General features: G+C 41.8%; 1 protein-coding gene across 2 annotated transcripts in view; it reads left to right on the forward strand.

The window, feature by feature from the left end:
* The window catches only part of HCK (HCK proto-oncogene, Src family tyrosine kinase), a 37,142-nt gene that overhangs the window by 9,304 nt on the left and 9,004 nt on the right, over window positions 1-18,834 (forward strand). Inside the window, exons 4-11 of one of the 2 annotated variants that reach the window (XM_069073922.1) lie at window positions 825-933; window positions 1,498-1,596; window positions 2,417-2,520; window positions 8,716-8,865; window positions 9,277-9,429; window positions 9,765-9,947; window positions 10,607-10,683; window positions 16,242-16,395. In XM_069073922.1, the coding sequence (XP_068930023.1) occupies window positions 825-933; window positions 1,498-1,596; window positions 2,417-2,520; window positions 8,716-8,865; window positions 9,277-9,429; window positions 9,765-9,947; window positions 10,607-10,683; window positions 16,242-16,395 (1,029 nt within the window). The remainder of the gene's footprint in view (window positions 1-824; window positions 934-1,497; window positions 1,597-2,416; window positions 2,521-8,715; window positions 8,866-9,276; window positions 9,430-9,764; window positions 9,948-10,606; window positions 10,684-16,241; window positions 16,396-18,834) is intronic. The other variant, XM_069073923.1, reaches the window with a different exon arrangement.

An 18,834-nucleotide genomic window follows, 5' to 3' on the forward strand; every position in this document is an offset into this window, starting at 1 on the left:
GGGAGAGGACTCACCCAAAGTCACACAGCAAGTTGGTGACAGAACCAGGTCTAGAACTGAAGTCTCCTAATTTCTCACCCAGTGCTCTTTATATGACACTGATGCTAAGCCCTTCATCGCTTGACAGAAAACATTCTGAAGTTATAAACAATAACACCAAAACTTTTTATAGACTTATAAAAGCTCTAATGGGAATACTGAAAAATTAGATGTTACTGTTGTTTTGTATAATAGGTATTATATGCAATCTTTTAAAGTATAAAAAATGATTATGAAAAAATAGTACTATATTCCTATTGTACTTTGCTGTTCACAAAGTACCTTATACACCTCCCTTGTGATGGCCCTGTCAGCAGCTCTGAGGACAGTGATGATAACTGCTCATGTTCTGATAGGACTGTGCTTTCCTCACAACTGTCCCATGAGGCAGAAAGGACATCTTATCCCCATTTTACAGAAGAGGAAATTGAGGATGGGGTAGGCAGGGGACAAGGGGGAAAAGTGACTTGCCCAACATCACACAGCTATTAAGCAGAACCAGCAATAGAACCCAGGGCCCCTAATTCACAGTCTAGTATTCTTTCTACTATACCAGGCTTCTCTCTTATTCTATAGTTTAATTTGCATGTTTTCTTTCCATCTTTGTTAGAATAGTTATTAAATTTATAGTAAAAGTTCTTTTGTAAAGAGAAAGGAAACACATAGGAAAGGGGAACATTGGAGAAGAAGTCCAGGGGGTTAGAGTAGGGGGTGGGGGGAGGAAGGTAGGCCTAGTCTTGACCTGACAGTCTTGACCTGATGACACTTGTGTCTCCATTTCCCAGCAGGCTCTGAGAACATGAACATCACAGTTGTGGCCCTGTATGACTATGAAGCCATCCACAGTGAGGACCTCAGCTTCCAGAAGGGTGACCAGATGGTGGTCCTAGAAAAGTAGGTCCTGGTGTTTATCTCAGGTGACTGAGCCTACAGTGGGTGTATATTGAAACCCTGGAAGGGACAGACAAACCTCTTTGCTGCCTATAATCCTATCTTAGCCAAGATTGACTCTTGTCCCAAAACACCCACAGTTTTTGTGGCCACAAAATTTCATCTCTTGGTGTCCATCTTCTTAGTGGGGAGCCTGTCCATACTTGTTGGTCCTCAGAGAAGTCATGCAGGCCATCACCTGTACTAGACAATTTTTCAGCTGTCTAGCAACAGCCAGTGCTTATATGGAGCCCAGGGTCACCAACAAAGCTCAGGCAAGCTTCATAAGAGAACTTTGAAGGAGAACAAGTTAGAGCTGGAAGAGACCTTACAAATAATTAAGAAAAAATAAGCCCAACCCCCTCCTTTGTTAGATGCCCAACTCTGATACTCCTTGACCTTCAGGTCAAGTCTGGAGTTCTCTATCTAAATCCCTAGTGAAGAAACAAAGGGGCTGAGGGCTGGTTTGAAGCACTCTAGTTCTGCCACAGGGTTATGGTTATGATCCTATTTTTTTTCCTCCTGCAGGTCTGGAGAGTGGTGGAAAGCTCGATCCCTTGCCACTCGGAAGGAAGGCTATATCCCAAGTAACTATGTAGCTCAGATCAACTCACTGGAGACAGAGGAGTAAGTACTTGTTGCCTTCCCCTAGAGAAGGAAGTCTGGAGATACACAGGGTTGAGAGGGTGATCATGATCTATATCCAAGCAGGAATGCTTTAGTTTAGACCATCTCAGACAGATGAAGATCTACCTTGCTCTAAAATATCTTCCCAGAAAAAGTGTCTCTCCCTGAAGCCCATCCTTCCAAATGGTGTGTTCTGCCTTAAGTCTGACCTAAATTCCTTCTGCTGCACTCTAAAGCAATGGTGCTCTGTGGAATTTCTTCATTATCAGGTATTTCCTGGAGGTTAAAAGAACATCACATTTTCTCACTCCATGCACTTCTTCAGATCCTTGATCCTGGATCTTTCTAACTACATTCATTCAACACACACTGAGGACTTACTATGTGCAGAACTCTGTGCTCCGCTCTCAAGGATATGCAAAAACAAGTAACATACAATGCCAATCCTCTGGGAGCTTACAGTCTAGTAGGCAGATAAAACATGCACACAGATGAATATAAGACATATCAGAGTGTGGTAAACCCAGAGGAAGAGTGTGAAGTCTGTGAGATCAGAGAAGGCTTCAGAATGTGGGTGCCGTGTGAGCTGAGCCTTGAAGAATAGAAAGAATCTAGTTTAACGTCTTCAGCTCCTCACCTTTGGGGTTACCTTCTCTGAATCCCAGGCCAGCTATCTTGCTCAGAATCTACTTTGTCACTCAGAGTAACTATGATTCTCTACTACTACCCCAACATGCCCAATGAGTCAAAGTTACCCTGGGGCTCTCCTGGTTCTCAACCCCAGCACCTATCCCCACACCTTGCTCTTATTCTGTCACAGATGGTTCTTCAAAGACATCAGCCGTAAGGATGCAGAGCGTCACCTGCTGGCACCTGGGAATGTACTGGGCTCCTTCATGATTCGGGACAGTGAGACCACCAAAGGTAAGTCTGCAGATGGCAATGGGACACAGGGTGGCAGACAGTCCCAAACTGGTACAGTGAAAAGAGAAGTCATGGGCTTGGGGTTCAAATTGTAATCTGTGTGATTTGGGGCAAGTTTCTTCCCTTCTTAGAACCTCAGTTTCTACAAATATAAAATGAGGGAGTTGGACTAGATTATTTCTAAGATCCCTTCAAGCTCTAACATCTGATGGTCCTATAATTCCTGGAGGACAGGTGAGGAGTAGTGCCCCTGGAGCAGCCCAGCCCTGCCACGTGGACATAGCCCTTTCCTTAGTCAAACACCTGAGTAAGGAGTAATAATAGCAGTTTCTATTTCTTTAGGGCTTTCAAGTTTACAAAATGCTTTCCTCACAACAACAAATACTATTATCCCCTTTTAGAGATGAGAACACTGGAACTCAAAAATGAAGTGATTTGTGAGTGGCCTGGCTCGAACTTGAACCTAGGTTTTCTGTCTCTTTGTCCAAAGATATTTCTACTATTCAATTCAAAAAACATTTATTGGGGCAACTAGTTGGTGCAGTGAATAGAGCACCGGCCCTGGAGTCAGGAGGACCTGAGTTCAAATCCAGCCTCAGACACTCAACACTTACTAGCCATGTGACTTGGGCAAGTCACTTAACTCCAATTGCCCTGCCCTCCCCCTCCAAAAAAATAAGACAAAAAAACATTTATTAGGCACACATTATATGCTACACACTGTGCTAGACGCTGGGATACAAAAGCAAAATTGTCCTTGCTCTAATGAGTTTATGTCCTATTGGGGCATTCATGTATACACAGAAGTAAAAACAAGGTAATCCGAGTAGGGAGAGAGCACAGGCAAGTGAGAGGATAAGGGAAAACTTCCTGGAAGAAGCAGTTTCTAAAATATACTTTGAAGGAAGATGGAGTTCATTCGACAGTTTGTGCAAATGTGCAAAGGTGAGAGATGCAACTTTTACTTTGGAGAACAACATGAAGGATAGTAAAGCCCAACAGAACTCCAGCCCTGGCTTACTCCTCCTCTATTCCTACTCACATGCTATTGAATGGAACCGGAGAAAGTCACACAACTTTGAAGAGTCCACTAGGAATAAATTCGCTGCCCAATCTCTACCCACCCTCACTGCAAGACAATCCTTTTACTCCTCCCTGATTGAACCTGCTCCATCTCCCACAGTGACTATCACGAAATCTCTTAATATTTCCCACACTGTCTCCTTACTTTGCAGCTGAAGACTTTTCAAGAAAATAGAATCCATTTACCTAAGCTCCCTTTTTTCCCTTTTCATCTCACAACCCCTTGACATGATCCCCCATTTCTCTCCTCCTTTACTCCAATCCCCAGTAAAAAGATAGCATTTCTCTTTGCCAAGGCCATCCCCTCTATGTGTATTTGGATCCCATCCTCTTTTCTTGAGCAGATTGTCCACATAATCATCCAATAGACCTCTGTAGTTTTAAATCTCTCTCTTTCTACTGCTTCTTTGACTATTGTCTGCAAATATACCAAAATCTTTCTTACTCTTAAAAAATCCAGCACTTGCTCCTACCATGCCCTCATACTCTCATTCTCTTCCCTTTTTCAGCCTACAAAAACATATCTACCTTTATTGCCTCTACTTCTTCTCCTGTCACTTCTCAAACCTTTTCAATCTGTTTTTTTTACTTTATCACTCAACTGAAACTGCTCCATTGAAAGTCACTAATTTTAACTGCTAAATCTGATGGCCTGCTCTCATTCCTTATCTTTCTTGACTTCTTTACTACATTTGACACTATTAACTATATTCTCCTCCCGAAAGCTCCTTCTTTTTTTGGTTTTCCTAACACAATTCTTTCTTGGTTTTCCTATCTGTGTGACAATTTCTTCTCAGTCTCCCTTGTTGGATCATCATCCATACCATGTTCCTAACTTTGAACCTCTCCCAAGGCTTTATCTCGGACCTTCTTTCTTTCTATACTCTCTCAGTGACATCAGTTTACCTAAATTTAATTATCATCTCTGTGCAGATGACTCCCAGATCTATCTGTTCAGCCCTAGACTCTCTCCTGAGCTTCAGTCCAGCATCACCAGTTGCCTGCTGAGCATTTAGAATTCAATGTTCTGAAGATATCTCAAATTCACCATGTCCAAAAATAAACTATCTTCCCTAAGCCTACTCCTCTTGCAGACTTCCTTGTTTCTGTGGAGGGCACTACCATTATTCCAGGCACTGGGGCTCCTGCCTTGCTGCATCTTTAGTTCCTCACTCTCACTCACCATATATATCTAAATAGTTGTCAAATCTGTTGTTTTTATTTCCACAACATCACTCAAATTATCCTTTTCTTCCCTTTCACACAGCTGCCACCCTAGTTCAAATTGCCATCATCTCTCACATGAACTATTGCAACAGCCTCTCAAATGTTCTCCCTGTCTCTCTAAATCATCCTTCACACAGCTGCCAAAGTGATTTTCCTAAAGCAGGGATGGGGAACCTGAAGCCTCGAGGCTACGTGTGGTCCTCAAGTGTGGCCCTTTGGCTGAATCTAAACTTCAAAAGGTCAAACTTGAGGGCCTAGAGGACCACATGTGGCCTCAAAACTCCAGGTTCTCCACCCCTGTCCTAAAGTATAAATTTGACCATGTCATTCCCCTACTCAGTAAACAGCAACGGCTCTCTATTACATGTAGAATCAAATATGAACTCCTCTGTTTGGTACTTAAAATCCTTCACGTTCTGACTCCCAACTACCTTTCCAAATTATTCCCTTCCCTTCTTTCTACCAGTCAAACTACCTTTCTTATTCTTCCTCATACATAACACTCCATCACTCATCTCCATGGCTTTGTACCGTCTGGCCCTCCCACGTATATGTTTTATATATGCCCCTGTGTGTATATATTGTCCCCCCACTTAGATTTTGAGTAGAAAGAGATTGACATGACATGTAGTTGTAGAATTAACAAGATCTGGCCATTGATTAAATATAGATGATATGAGAAGGGGAAGAGAGAAGGATACCTCTGACATTATGAATCTAGGTGACTAGAAGAATGTTAGTGCCCTCAGCAGAAAAAAAGGAAGTTTGGGAGAAGGTCAGATATTGGGGGGAAATGATAGATTGTGATATGCCAGAGGAATATCCATGTGGAAATAACCAGCAGATATTGGTGATGTGGGACTACAGTTCAGGAGAGAAATTAGGGTTAGATATATAGATCTGAGACTGAATCTATGGGAAATGGTGAGATCATGAAAAGACATGATGTAGAACCAGAAGAGAAGAGGACCCAGGACAGAGCCTTGTAGAGCAACAATTTTTAGGGATTCAGAGAAAGATGCTAAACCAGCAAAGGAGAGGGAAAAGGAACAATCAAACAACTATGAGAAAACCAAGAGAGAACAGTGTCATGAAAACCATGGGAGGAGAGGGTGTCTAGTAGTGCCAAAGGTTCAGAGAAGTCAAGGAGGCCGAGAACTGCGAAAAGGCAATAGGATTTAGAAAGGAAGAAATCATTAGTAATCTTGGAGAGAATTGTTTTAGCAAAGAGGTAGGAGCTGAAGACACTTTCTAAAAGAGGGAGATGTGTGTGGGTGGTGAAGAAGTGAAGATAGCTAGAAGAGAGGCCAGCAACTTGGCAGTGAAACAGAGAGATCTCCAGGATACCAGCTTAAGGGGTGACAGAATCAAAGGAAGGCTTTCTAAGAATTCAGGACACAAGGAGTGTCTGTAGCAGCAGAGAAGGGGCCAGTAGAAAGTGATAGATTAAAGGTGAGAAAGAGTAAGGGGCTAACCAAGGGTGGGGAACCTGTGGCCTCAAGGCTACATGTGGCCCTCTAGATCCTCAAGTGTGGCCCTTTGACTGAATCCAAACTTCACAGAACAAATCCCCTTAAAAAAGGTTTTGTTTTGTAAAAGTTGTACTCAGTCAAAAGGCCTCACCCAAAGACCTAGAAGGCCACATGTGACCTCAAGGTCACAGGTTCCCCACCCCTAGAGAAAGCATGTTTCTGGAAGAGATGAAAAGGAGGGGATCAGGGGTATAAAATGGAAGGACTTAGTTGGCCTTGACAAAGAGACCTACTTTTTCCTCATAGATTGTGTATGTCATATCTGACTCTTCATGACCCCATATGACTCATTTTATAGATGAGGAAACTGAAGTAAACAGGGTTAAGTGATTTGCCCAGGGTCATCCAGCTAGGAAGCATCTGAGGCTGGATTTGAATTCAGGAAGATGAGTCTTCCTGACTCCAGACCCAGCACTCTATCCACAGAGCCCCTCCTCAGAGATTATCAAAAAGGAAAAGAAGGTGGGTAAAAAAATAGAGGTATTTTGAGGTGTGTAATGGGGGGGGGGAGCTTACATTGCATAGCCTTAATTTTCTTAGTCAAGTAAGAAGTAAAGTCCTTTGAGGTAAAAGAGAGGGATAAGGAAGAAATATAGAAGGTGGGGTTGAAAAGAAAGGAGAAAGTTTGGAATTTTCTCCTCTAAATTAGTGATGAATTGAATCCATCTGTTAAGCAACACTGAGGTTCTAACTGCATGATAGAACAGAAAAAGCTGTAGATTAAAGTCTTAGGACTTGAATTCAAATCCAAACTGCTGCTGGCATGGCTTTACACAAGCTACTAACCCTCTCTGAGCCTCATTTTTTTCATCCATAAAACAGGCGTTTGGATTTTTATCTCTATGATTGCTTTCATTTCTAAATCTATGCCCCTGTGAATGAGTCAGTATGTTATGGCCCAGGATACCCAGGGCTTCCTCATTGCACTTGATCAGGTTGGAGGGATGGTAACCATGGTAGAGACTTTTTTTTAAAGGGATGGCTGCATGTGTGAGCATATGAATATGTCTAGATAATTCTGTGTGTGCATGCTTCCACGTGCATGCATGCATGTGCCTTTGCGCATGTGTGCATACTTGGCAATAAAGTGAAAATAACCTTTATCTTGGACCTGGAAAAATCAGGGTTCAAGTTCTAGGTATCCCACTTAATCAACCATATGACCCTGGGAAAGTTGCATCTCTGGGATTATGTTTTCTAATTGAGAATAGTAATATTTGCTTCCTACCTCACAGGGCTGTTATAAGTGAAGCACTTCATGAACATGTAAGTGCTATAGAAATGGGAATTGCTATCAGTATTTGTATAGAGGTGTGTGTGCCTATAAGATTATGGGTGGACAAAATTCTGGAGTAGGTATTAGGGAGAGGAGCAGTCTTAGTAGGTTCATGAGTTGAATATAAAGGATTTGGAAACCAGACTGAGCTTCACTATATGGTCTATATACATCCTTTGTAACAAAGAAACAAAGTGAAACAAAATTCATGAACACAGTAACCTTGTCTGATACCATATGCAACATTCCACAGCCAAAGTCCAAGTTGTTTTTCATCCAGTTGATTGGTTTATTGTTGGGGTTAAAGTGTGAGAGAGTTTCCATTGTTACCCTTTGGACCAAGATAACCTCCTTGCCTCTCACTGCCCTGAGAGTGGCTGAGAAGAGGAACACTCAGTTGCATTTTGAGGAGAGCTATCTAGGGCATGCTGGAAGCTATGTAGCCGGGGATAAGGATAGGGGTCAGAAGCTAGCCTGAGAGCAGAGTGGTAGAGCATTGTAAGAGGGCCAGTGGTCGTGGTAAGTGTTTTAGATGAGAGCAGAGTATGCGTGTGGGAGAGTTTAGACAGTGGAAGCACATGGTGTGGTTGGCATTTGACTTGACTTGTCTTCCCCATTATGGTTATCATGCTTTTTGGGGGATATGTGCTAGTAGAGGGTTTGAAGGTTTATTGTTTCTATCCATCACATAACATATATCAGTACAGAGCAAGCATCCATGTAAGGTATGAGATTCTGTCTTGTACAACTTGTCTGGGTTGTACCAGGATATGGTCACCTCTAAGTCATTGCTCGCAAAGGAGCTTGCCTGGATGGGATGGTTGTGGGGAAAAGGGACACAGGGAATCTTGACACCAACAGCCTCATTTATGACCAAACTTGGGCATTATTAAATTGGCATTGACAGTTCCTTTGTTCAGCTGTAGCCCGCTGATTAGGGCAGTTCCCCAGGGCTATGTTCCCTAGGAAAGTGAGTGGTAGGAGAAGGAGCCCCTGCCTGGGAGAGGAGTGGTTAAGGAAGGGAGGTGGGGTTCTTAGATCCCATGACAAGAGATCTTTCCTCTCCTGCCCACTCAGGCAGCTATTCCTTATCGGTACGGGACTATGATGTCCAGCACCAGCATGCAGTGAAACATTATAAGATCCGGACCCTGGACAATGGCGGTTTCTATATTTCCCCACGGAGCACTTTTAGCACTCTGCAGGATCTAGTGGCCCACTACAAGAGTGAGTATCCCCCAACTCCAAGGCCAAGAGCTGTGTCCTCCTCAGGGAATCTCAGGCATCTGAAAGGGCTATGGGTGTAGAGATAAAAACATTGAACTTGGAGTCAGAAGATTTGGTTCTACTTGGTTCAGAATTAACTGTGCAACTCTGAGCAAGTCATGTCCCTTCCTGGGCCTCAGAAGGAAGTGGAGAAATTATTTCCCCAGTCCTTTCTAGCTGTGAATGTATATTAAGTCTCTGGGGTAGGATGGGTATAGTAGCACCAAACAATTTAGAAGTCATACAAATTAAAATTTTAAATTGACTAGTAGGTTGGGCTTGCCTAGTTGGGGTTCCCTGCCCTAAAAAGAATGAGGTACTCTCTCCAGCTGGTGGGTGGCACCTGGAGTTGATGCCAGGGCTCTGTTGCAGAAGGAAGTGATGGCTTATGCCAGAAGCTAACAGTGCCCTGTGTGGTCCCCAAACCCCAGAAACCCTGGGAGAAGGATGCCTGGGAGATCCCCAGGGAATCCCTGAAGTTGGAGAAGCAACTGGGAGCTGGGCAATTTGGAGAAGTCTGGATGGGTAAGAGTCCTGCACTGAATTGGATAGGAGATTTTGGGAAGGACCTAGGAGTGGGAGAGGGAAGGGCAGATTTGAATATAGACTTTTAAAAAGCAGTTTCTCTGATAAGAAACCAAATTCTCTAGCTTATCCAAAAGCCAATTTGCCTTTAAAGCTGTGTCCCTAAGAGGCTATGTTACTTTCTTCCCTTCTGCGAAAGGAAGTCCAGAAATGGGTGATTCCCTCCTTGGGGTGGGATCGCTTGGGAAAAGTTTTTTTTTTAAGGAGGGAGGGAGTATGGGTGGCAGGTCCCCACTCTGATACCACTCCTTACCCCTGTTTCTGTCCCTCCTCAGCTACCTACAATAAGCACACCAAGGTAGCTGTGAAGACCATGAAGCCAGGGAGCATGTCTGTGGAAGCCTTCTTGGCTGAGGCCAACTTGATGAAGTCTCTGCAACATGACAAGCTTGTGAAACTGCATGCTGTGGTCACTAAGGAAGAGCCTATCTACATCATCACTGAGTTCATGGCGAAAGGTGGGGGTGGCCATCAGGGCCCAGATCAAATGCCTCCTCCAGGAAGCCTTCATTACTTCTGCCTGAGTCAATTCTACTCCCTGTTCCTACCCTAGTCATAGAAACATGGAAATGGTCATTTCTTCCTTCCCTCTAACATAGCACTCTTTTATGAAATTCCCTAACTCTGGACACTGTTTCTATTCATGTGCTTCCAACTCTTGAGACTCAAGTAGTTAGGGGAATAAAAAGAGATCAGATGAAGTAGAGGTCACTTTCAGCTGAGGAAGGAGGAATTAGGAGAGGAATTCATTGAACACAGCCTAGAAAAGAGAGAGAAGTCTCCAAATTGCCCTTGGTAGAAGAGGGGAAGGCAAGAAACTGGGATCACCCTAATTCACAGTGCTGGTGGAAAGGTTCTGTGCCCTGCCCTGTGCTAGAAACTTCAGGAACTCCAAAGAAGGAAAGCTAGCAGCCTAGTTAGGAAGAAGTGGTTAAGGCACTGTGAGGTATGGTACATGGAGAACTGCCTTGGATTCAGGAGACCTGGACTCAAGGCCTACCTCTGACATAGCCTGGGAAGAGATACATGGTAAGGCTGGGGAGCCAGGATTGATTAGGAGGTCTAGATGGCCCCTGGACCCTGCTCAGCTCTCTCTCCTACTGCTCCTCCCAACTAGGAAGCCTGCTGGACTTTCTGAAAACTGATGAAGGCCGAAAACAACCCCTGCCAAAGCTCATCGATTTCTCAGCCCAGGTGAGAGGGGAACCTCCTTGGGAAATTCTTTACCCCCTCCCCCATTACCAGTGGTGTCATGGGAAGGATCCATTTTTCTATCCCAGCTACCCTCTTGCTGTTTTCCTTTGGGGTCTCTATGGAGTGGAAAATCAGTGAGAGAAGCACTGGATTTGGATTGAAACCATGTTTCTGCTACTTAATCCTCCTCTTTAGTAAAGTGTCCTTCCTGCTACATGGAGACAGCCTTGACTCTTAAGGCCAATTCTGGCCCTGGTGGTACTGGGTGTAACATGGGATAAGACACTTCATCTCTCTGGGTCTCAGTATTCTCTCTGCAAAATGAGATTGAGCTAGGTGATATGTGAGGTTCCTCCCAGCTCTGACATTATATGGTCTATGTTTTAAGATACCTTCTAGCTCTTAATTCCATGATGCTATACTAATAATCTTGACCAAAAAAAGTCTTGATCTTCCTAAAGTAGTTCTTTCAGTGTATCTCCCCTCCTCAAGAACCTTCAATGGTTCTCTATTGTCTATAAGATACAATAACAACAACAATAATAACAATTATAATAATGTCGACATTTATGTAGTGCTTTAATGTTTGCAAAGGGTTTTACATGCACAATCCTATTCAATCCTCATACAGCCTAAACTATTTAGCAGGGGTTTCAAGGCCCCTCCATTATATATCCCAGAATGTGTCTCCAGCTTTATTTTCTACTGGTCCCCTATGTAAAGCCTTTGTTCCAGTAAGTCTGGCCTCCTCACTGCTCCATTCCGCCTTCAACACTCTCTTATACCTTACAACCTCTATGTCTAGGCTCACACTGTTTCTTCTGCCTGAAGTTTCTTCCTTCTGTTCTCTGCTTGTCTGGATTCTTTATTCATTTAAACATTTATTAAGTGCCTATTGTGTGCTGGACCATGGAGAAGATATAAAGATAAATAAGACACAGCCTCATTAACCTTACAGTTGTAGGTGAGATAAAGCATGAATGAATGAAAAATAGCATTTATTGGACACTTACTATGTGTCAAACACTGTGCTAAATGCTGAGGATGAGTAGTGAGACAGTCCCTAATCTCAAGAAGATCATACTGTAATTGGAAGAGATATTACAGCAAAGCGAATTCAGCTGAAGTCCTAAGGGTGCAATAACATGGTGGAGAGCAAGGCCCAGAGGTCTGGAGTTTATATAAGTAAGTCAAATAATAATGCCAAGGGACTACAGATCATACAGATGGGTCAGATCATAAATCATAAAGATCATAAAGTCAAGAGTTGGGGTAGGAAGAGGAGTGACAAGAGAGGGTGGCAAGGGGAAAGGATGCCCTCAGTGGTGACAGGTACACAAATAACCATGATCCAAACAGAGTATGATCAATCAATAAACAAGTACTGATGAAGCATCTTTACTTTGCCAGACACCATGCTAGGTTCTAGGGATACAAATGTTTTTGTTCAGTTGTTTCTTGTTCTTCTTGACCCTATTTAGAATTTTCTTGGCAAAGATACTGGAGTGATTTGCCAATTTCTTCTCCAACTCATTTTACAGATGAGTAAATCAAGGCAAATAGAGCTAAGTGACTTGCCTAGAGTTACACAGCTAGTAAGTGTCTGAGGACAGATTTGAATTAAGATCTTCCTGATTCCAGGAAGCTCTTTCTGGAGCTCTAGCCACTGTACCATCCAGCTGCCCCAAGGATACAAATAAAAAGAATTAAACAATCCCTGCTATCAGGGAGCTTACATTCCAGGAAGTATAGTGGGGAAAGGATCATACTTAGACTCAGGAGCATTCATTCAGTTACATACATTAATGGGACATCTACTATGTGCAAGGTCCATTGAGGATAAGTATGTGAGGAGCATACAGTCCCTCTCCTCCAGAACTTACATTTTGGTAAGAAGCTTATACAGGGATACAGGTACAAGGTAGGATGTAAAATGGGCCCTGAATAAAGCACAAAAAAGTGCTGTGAAAATTTAAAGGAGGAAGAGGCACTTCTATTTGAGGGCATCAAGGGAGGTCTGGAAGGGAGGAGGAAGAGTCATGGATGAGAAGCACCACTTGAGCACTGGAAGGTTTTCTATCCCAGAGACACTACAATGAACACAGGGAAGGGCTGGCTCCCTGAGAACACCTAAGAACAATGCAGGGAGGCTTTGACTATGTAAACCTAAGGGAGGCAAACTATATTCAATAAGTGGACCTGCCTTGTGGGGGACTCTCAGGAGAATAATATGGAAATGAGGCTCTGAAATTTCCAGTGCAATGCCCCAGAGAGACAATACACTGGTTTGCTCCCTACTTCAAAATACAGAATATCAGAGAAGGAAAGGTCCTTATAATATCGAACACCAGGATAGAAAACCTAATAATAACAATCACTGGAAAGAGCCCGTAGACCTCCTGTCCAGTCCTGGTGTTATCACTAACTTACTACGTTAGGAAAAGGAAGGAATTAAAAGATGTACAAGTCAAGGGCTCACTTGAGAGAAGAAGAAAATGAGGCCCTGAGTGATAAAGAGATTTGCCCAAGGTCACACACCAAGTCTGAGCCAGGTCCAGAAACCATATCTCCTTTTCCTTAGCTGAGTGCCCTACCTACTACATGGAGACAATCTGACTTAAGGTCAATCCTGACCCCTGGTGAATGTTAATGTTCATCAGTGATGGTGATAGCTTACCTCAGGGCATCCTGAGGAGTCAGGCCTTAACAAACGGGCCCTTAATAAATGAACACATTTATTAAAGTGAATTGTGTCCCTAGAGGCCAGCAGCACCTAGTAACCTGTAAAAGGATCATAGATTTGGAGGTCATCTAGTCCAACCTCCTTCATTTTACAGATGAAGAAACTGAAACCCAGACAGGTTAAATGACTTTTCCTAATTACACAGGTAGTAAGTGATATACCCAAAAGTCCAACCCCAAACCTCTGACTACAAAGTCATCACCCAGTGCAAAGCTGGGGTTCTTAACCTTTTTTTGTGTTGTGGACCCCTTTAGCAATCTATGGACCCCTTCTCAGAATAATGGTTCTAAATAATTGAAAGAAATGCTAAATTTCACCTGGTAATTACTGAAAATAAAGATATAATTTTTGCCCATCCAGGTTTGAGGGACCCCTGAAATCTATCCATGTACCCTTTATTTAGGAGCCTACAGACCCCCAGGTTAAGAATAGGGTGTTAAGGAAAAAACATCAGTTTTTGGAATTCAGAAATCTGGGTTTAAAACCTAACTCTGCCATTTACTAACTCTGTAACTTTAGCTCTCTGGACCTCAGTTTCCTCATTGGTAAAATGAGGGAATTAAAACAGGTGGCCTCTAAGTCCCCTTCTATTTCTAAGTCCTTTGAGCCTAAAAGATTCTCAAAAAATCCAAAGCCAGAGATTAGATTCTGAGCCACTGTTTGGCTTTGGGACAATGGTGTTCATTTGCTGCCATCTGCTGGTGCAGCCTGCCTAGGACACCACCATCTTGGTTGGAGGTCCTCAAGTCCCCAGATGCCTAGGCCACTCTCTCTGCCCTTCCATACACTGATCAAATAGGGCAAAACTTGGGTTATAATAACTTCCAGGGATAGGGTTCCGGTTAATTGAGTACCCCAGTTAGATAAGGCCAGAAACCTTTTAATAATAATTGACCTAGTAGACCTTAGAGTTGCCTCAGAGCCAAGAAGACAGGTTCCAGTGTCACCTTTAATATATACTGGCTATGTAGCCTTGGCCAAATCATTTAGCTCTCTAAAATTCTTAAATTGCAAAGGCACCATCTTGCATTGATAAATGAAGTTTTCTCACCCAGGAGTTTCCTATACTAATGAAATCACAGTCCCAATCCTAGTAAGAATAATAGCTAACATTTACAGTATTTACAAAGTTTACTAAGGGTTTTACATGTATTATCCCCCTTAAATCCCCCTGTTAGGTAGGTGTTGTTATTTTAAAATTAAATTTTATTTTATTTTCATGAAGATTTACCTTCTTTCCCTCCTATCTTTCTCAACCCCCCTCCCCTAATTGAGAAATCAAGAAAAACAAAATCCTTGTGGCAAATATGTATAGTCAAATAAAAAAAATTCCTGCACTGGATAGGTAAAAAAAAAGTATCTCAACTGACATTCTGAGTTATCACCCCTCTATCAGGAGGTGAACAGACTGTTTCATTTTAAGTCCTCTGAAATTTTGGTTAGTCAATGTATTGATCAGAGTTCCTAAGTCTTTCAGAATGGTTTGTTTTTACATTATTATTGTTGGTTTGGGGGGTTTTTGCTTATTTTTTTGGAGGGCATTTGGGGTTAAGTGACTTGCCCAAAGTCACACAGCTAGTAAGTTTGTCAAGTGTCTGAGGCCGGATTTAGACTCAGGTCCTTCTAACTCTAGGGCCGGTGCTCTATTCACTGCACCACCTAGCCGCCCCTATTATTGTTGTTGAATAAACTGCTGTCCTGGTTCTTTTTATTTTACTCTGCGTGAATTCATTCAAGTCTCCCCAGGTTTGTCTATTACCTTGCTATTACCTTGCTCATTTCTTTCAGTATAATAGTACTCCATCATATTTATATGCCATAACTTGTTCAGACATTCCCCAATTGAGGGGCACCCCCTCTGTTTCTTATTATTTGCCACCACAAACAAGTTGCTATAAATATTTCTATACATATAGTTCATTTTCTTCTTTATTTTACTTCTTTGGGATATAGGTCAAATAGTGGTATTGCTGGGTCAAAGGGTTTATACAGCTTAATAGCTTTTTGGATATAATTCTAACTTGCTTTCCAGATTGGCTAGAACAGTTCACAGTTCCATCAATACTACGTTAATATACCTGTTTTCCAATAGCCCCTCCAGCATTTGTCATTATTTTTTGTCAACTTTGCTACTCTGAAGAGTATAAAGTAGAACCTCATAATTATATTAATTTGCTTTTTTTCAAAATAATGGTGATTTGGAGCATTTTTTCATACTGATAACTTGTATTTTTTCCTCTGAAAAAGTGCCTGTTCATATCATTTGACCATTTATCAAATGGGGAGTACGATTTGAATCAGTTCCCTATATATCTTAGAAATGAGACCTTTAGCAGAGAAACTTGCTGTAAAGATTTTTCCTCCATTTCCCTGTTTCTCTTCTAATTTTAACTGCATTCATTTTGTTTGTGCAAAATTTTTTTCATTTTATGTAATCAAAATTGTTGACTTAACCTTATGTGACCCCTCTATATCTCTTGTTTGGTCTCTTCTCCTATTCATAGATCTTCCTGGTAATTTCTTTCTTGCTCCTCTAATTTCTTTATGATATCACCAGTAGGTGTTATTATTATTATCCTCATTTTAAAGATGAGGAAACTTTATCTGAGAGAAATTAAGTGATTTTCATAAGATCACACAGATAAGTGACTGAAGCAAGATTCAAACTCGTGTCTTTGTGGACCCAGGCTTATCTTGCTCTAGACCCAGAAGGGTTTTGGGAGGGGAGGAAGACAATTGGTAACACTAAACTCCTCCTCTGCTGTTTGGAATTTGGCTTGTTTGAGAATGGTTGTCTCTGTTTTTGGCATTGTAGATTGCCGAGGGAATGGCCTTCATTGAGCTGAGGAACTATATCCACCGAGATCTAAGAGCAGCCAACATCCTCGTCTCCTCATCCCTAGTGTGTAAGATTGCTGATTTTGGCCTGGCACGGCTCATTGAAGACAACCTATACAATGCTCGAGAGGGTAGGCACTATCATGGCCTCTTTTCTCTCTCCCTGAATTACCCCTTAGTTATCCTGCTACAACCTTCTTCATGCTCAGTGTGACATCTTTTTCTCAGGTCTCACTCAACCTTGTGGATCAGCCAGAGACAAAGAGGATAAGCCTTAAGAGTCCTCAGTCCTTGCCCCTCTCTAACACTAACTGCTTGTGTGACTTTAGGAAAGTCATTTAATGTCTTTCAGCCTTCTTCCATATCTGCCAAGTGAAGAGGCTGGAGGCAGTGTAGGGCATTTGAAAGAGTTTTGGATTGAAGTCAGAGAGGATCTGGGTTTAAGTATCAAATCTGCTGCTTACCTTCTGTGTGACATTGGGCAGACACTCTCCATCTCTGTAAAATGGACAGGTGGACAGCCCTTTTTAGATATACGAGCTTATAAATCTCCTCTTCAAAACTGACCTGTTTCCTCCAGACCTAGGTTAAAAAATTTGATTGTTCTAATGGGAATTTATACTTGGCTGCCTGGGCCACTAGTGACTAATGGGGGAGATTTCAGGCCAAATCTTAGGCATAGAGAGCAGGGTGAGGTATAAATGAGAATGGAGGTCCAACTGCTTTGAGTGTAGAACTATCATCAGGCAGGAGATCTGGGTCAACTCATGAGGAGCAGATAGGAGAGAATCTAGCCTTACCTTTTAAAGTTGTAGGATTGGTTTTTATCTTAGACAGGAACTGATTTCACTGCATGTATACATTGTGAAATGATAGAGAAAAAGACTGAAATTCAGAGACCAGAATGGGAAGGTTGCAGAACAAGAAGATGGAAGAGAGAAGGAAAAAAAAAGGAAGTGGGGAAAGGAGAGGAAGGGGATAGAGATAGGAGAGGGAAAGGAGGAGATAAGAGAGGAAAGGAAAAGGGGAGAGGGAGGAAAAGGAGGAGAGGGGAGGAAGTGGAAGGAGAGAAGAAAGGGAAATAAATAAGAGAAAAAGAAGAGCAGAAACTTTAAAAGGAGAAAGAGGAGATGAAAGAAAAGAACAAAATAAATAATTTACAGCCATCAAACTTAAGCACATAAGTTTAAAAAGCAAAAAAGTCAGAAGAGAAAGAGAACCCATGAAAAGTGAAAGAGAAATTTTCTAGTTGTTTTTATGGTTGCAAGAACCCAATTCAATGGATCAAGCACAAAGCAGACAGCTAGTGAGCTGTATATAAAAATGAATGACAAAAAGGCACCATCAAAGGCAATGACTGAAACACTAGTTTCTTTGCAGAAGTAGACAGCAGTAGGCCTGGATAAGATTCATAATTATTGACTTCAACATTTCCCGGTGGCTTATCAGTCATAGAAAATCATTTCATTACCTTCCTTTCAGATGAAAGCCTTATCACTTACATAGCTTTCTTAGGTATCACATACCTTTTATCAAAAAATGAGGACACCAATAACCTCTCCAAAACACATAAGCACAATTCTGTGCTTAAGTTCTCAATGTTAAGCATTACATCTTCTATCACCCCCCCCCAAAAAAATTTATAAACACTTAAAAAAACATCAGTTGGCCCAAAAGCAAAAAGTGGGTGCCAGAAGTTCCAAGGGTTGAAAGAACACCTCATGTAGAGTGCCAGCCCTGGAGTCAGGAGGACCCGAGTTCAGATCTGGACCCAGACACTTAACACAAAAAAAGTAGCCGTGTGACCTTGGGCAAGTTACTTAAACCCAATTGCCCTCCAAAAAGCAAAAAAGAGAAAGAAGGAAAGAAAAAAAGAAGGAAGGAAGGAAGGAAGGAAGGAAGGAAGGAAGGAAGGAAGGAAGGAAGGAAGGAAGGAAGGAAAAGAAAGGAAAGGAAAGAAAGAAAGAAAGAAAGAAAGAAAGAAAGAAAGAAAGAAAGAAAGAAAGAAAGAAAGAAAGAAAGAAAGAAAGAAAGAGAGAGAAAGAGAGAAAGAAAAAAAAACTCATTATTGATCCTCCTAAACATAGAAAGCTTCAAAGGGAGGACCATTCATTGACTGATTGTTGTGTATGGACCAAGCTAGCTAAGAGCTGAAAGGCTCATCATCAGAAGATTAAACACTAGGGAATTTTTTTTTTTTTGCTACAGCAATTCATGAGACCATTTACTAAAGATGAAGAGGGACCTCAGTGTATGCTAGTGGTGGGAGAACTCTCACTGATATAATAATAATAACTGAGTAGGAGATTGTATAATGGATGAAGAATTGTCCTCAGACTCAGGAAGGCCTGAGTTCAAGGCCTGCCTTTGTTATATACTGACCGTGTGACCCTGGGCAAATCATTTAACCTCTTAGAGGGAAGGGAAGAGAATGGGTATATTGTATATAATACATTTATATAACATATTATATATAGCATTATATAAATATGGGTTATATATAATATATAGTTATATAATGTATTATTACATACATAGAGCTATCTAGACATATTATATGTATTTAACAT

This window comes from Petaurus breviceps, unplaced genomic scaffold (assembly GCF_028583685.1).
Source record: "Petaurus breviceps papuanus isolate PSGF00001 unplaced genomic scaffold, PetGlider_PUasm1.0 90879, whole genome shotgun sequence".
NCBI lineage: Eukaryota > Metazoa > Chordata > Mammalia > Diprotodontia > Petauridae > Petaurus > Petaurus breviceps.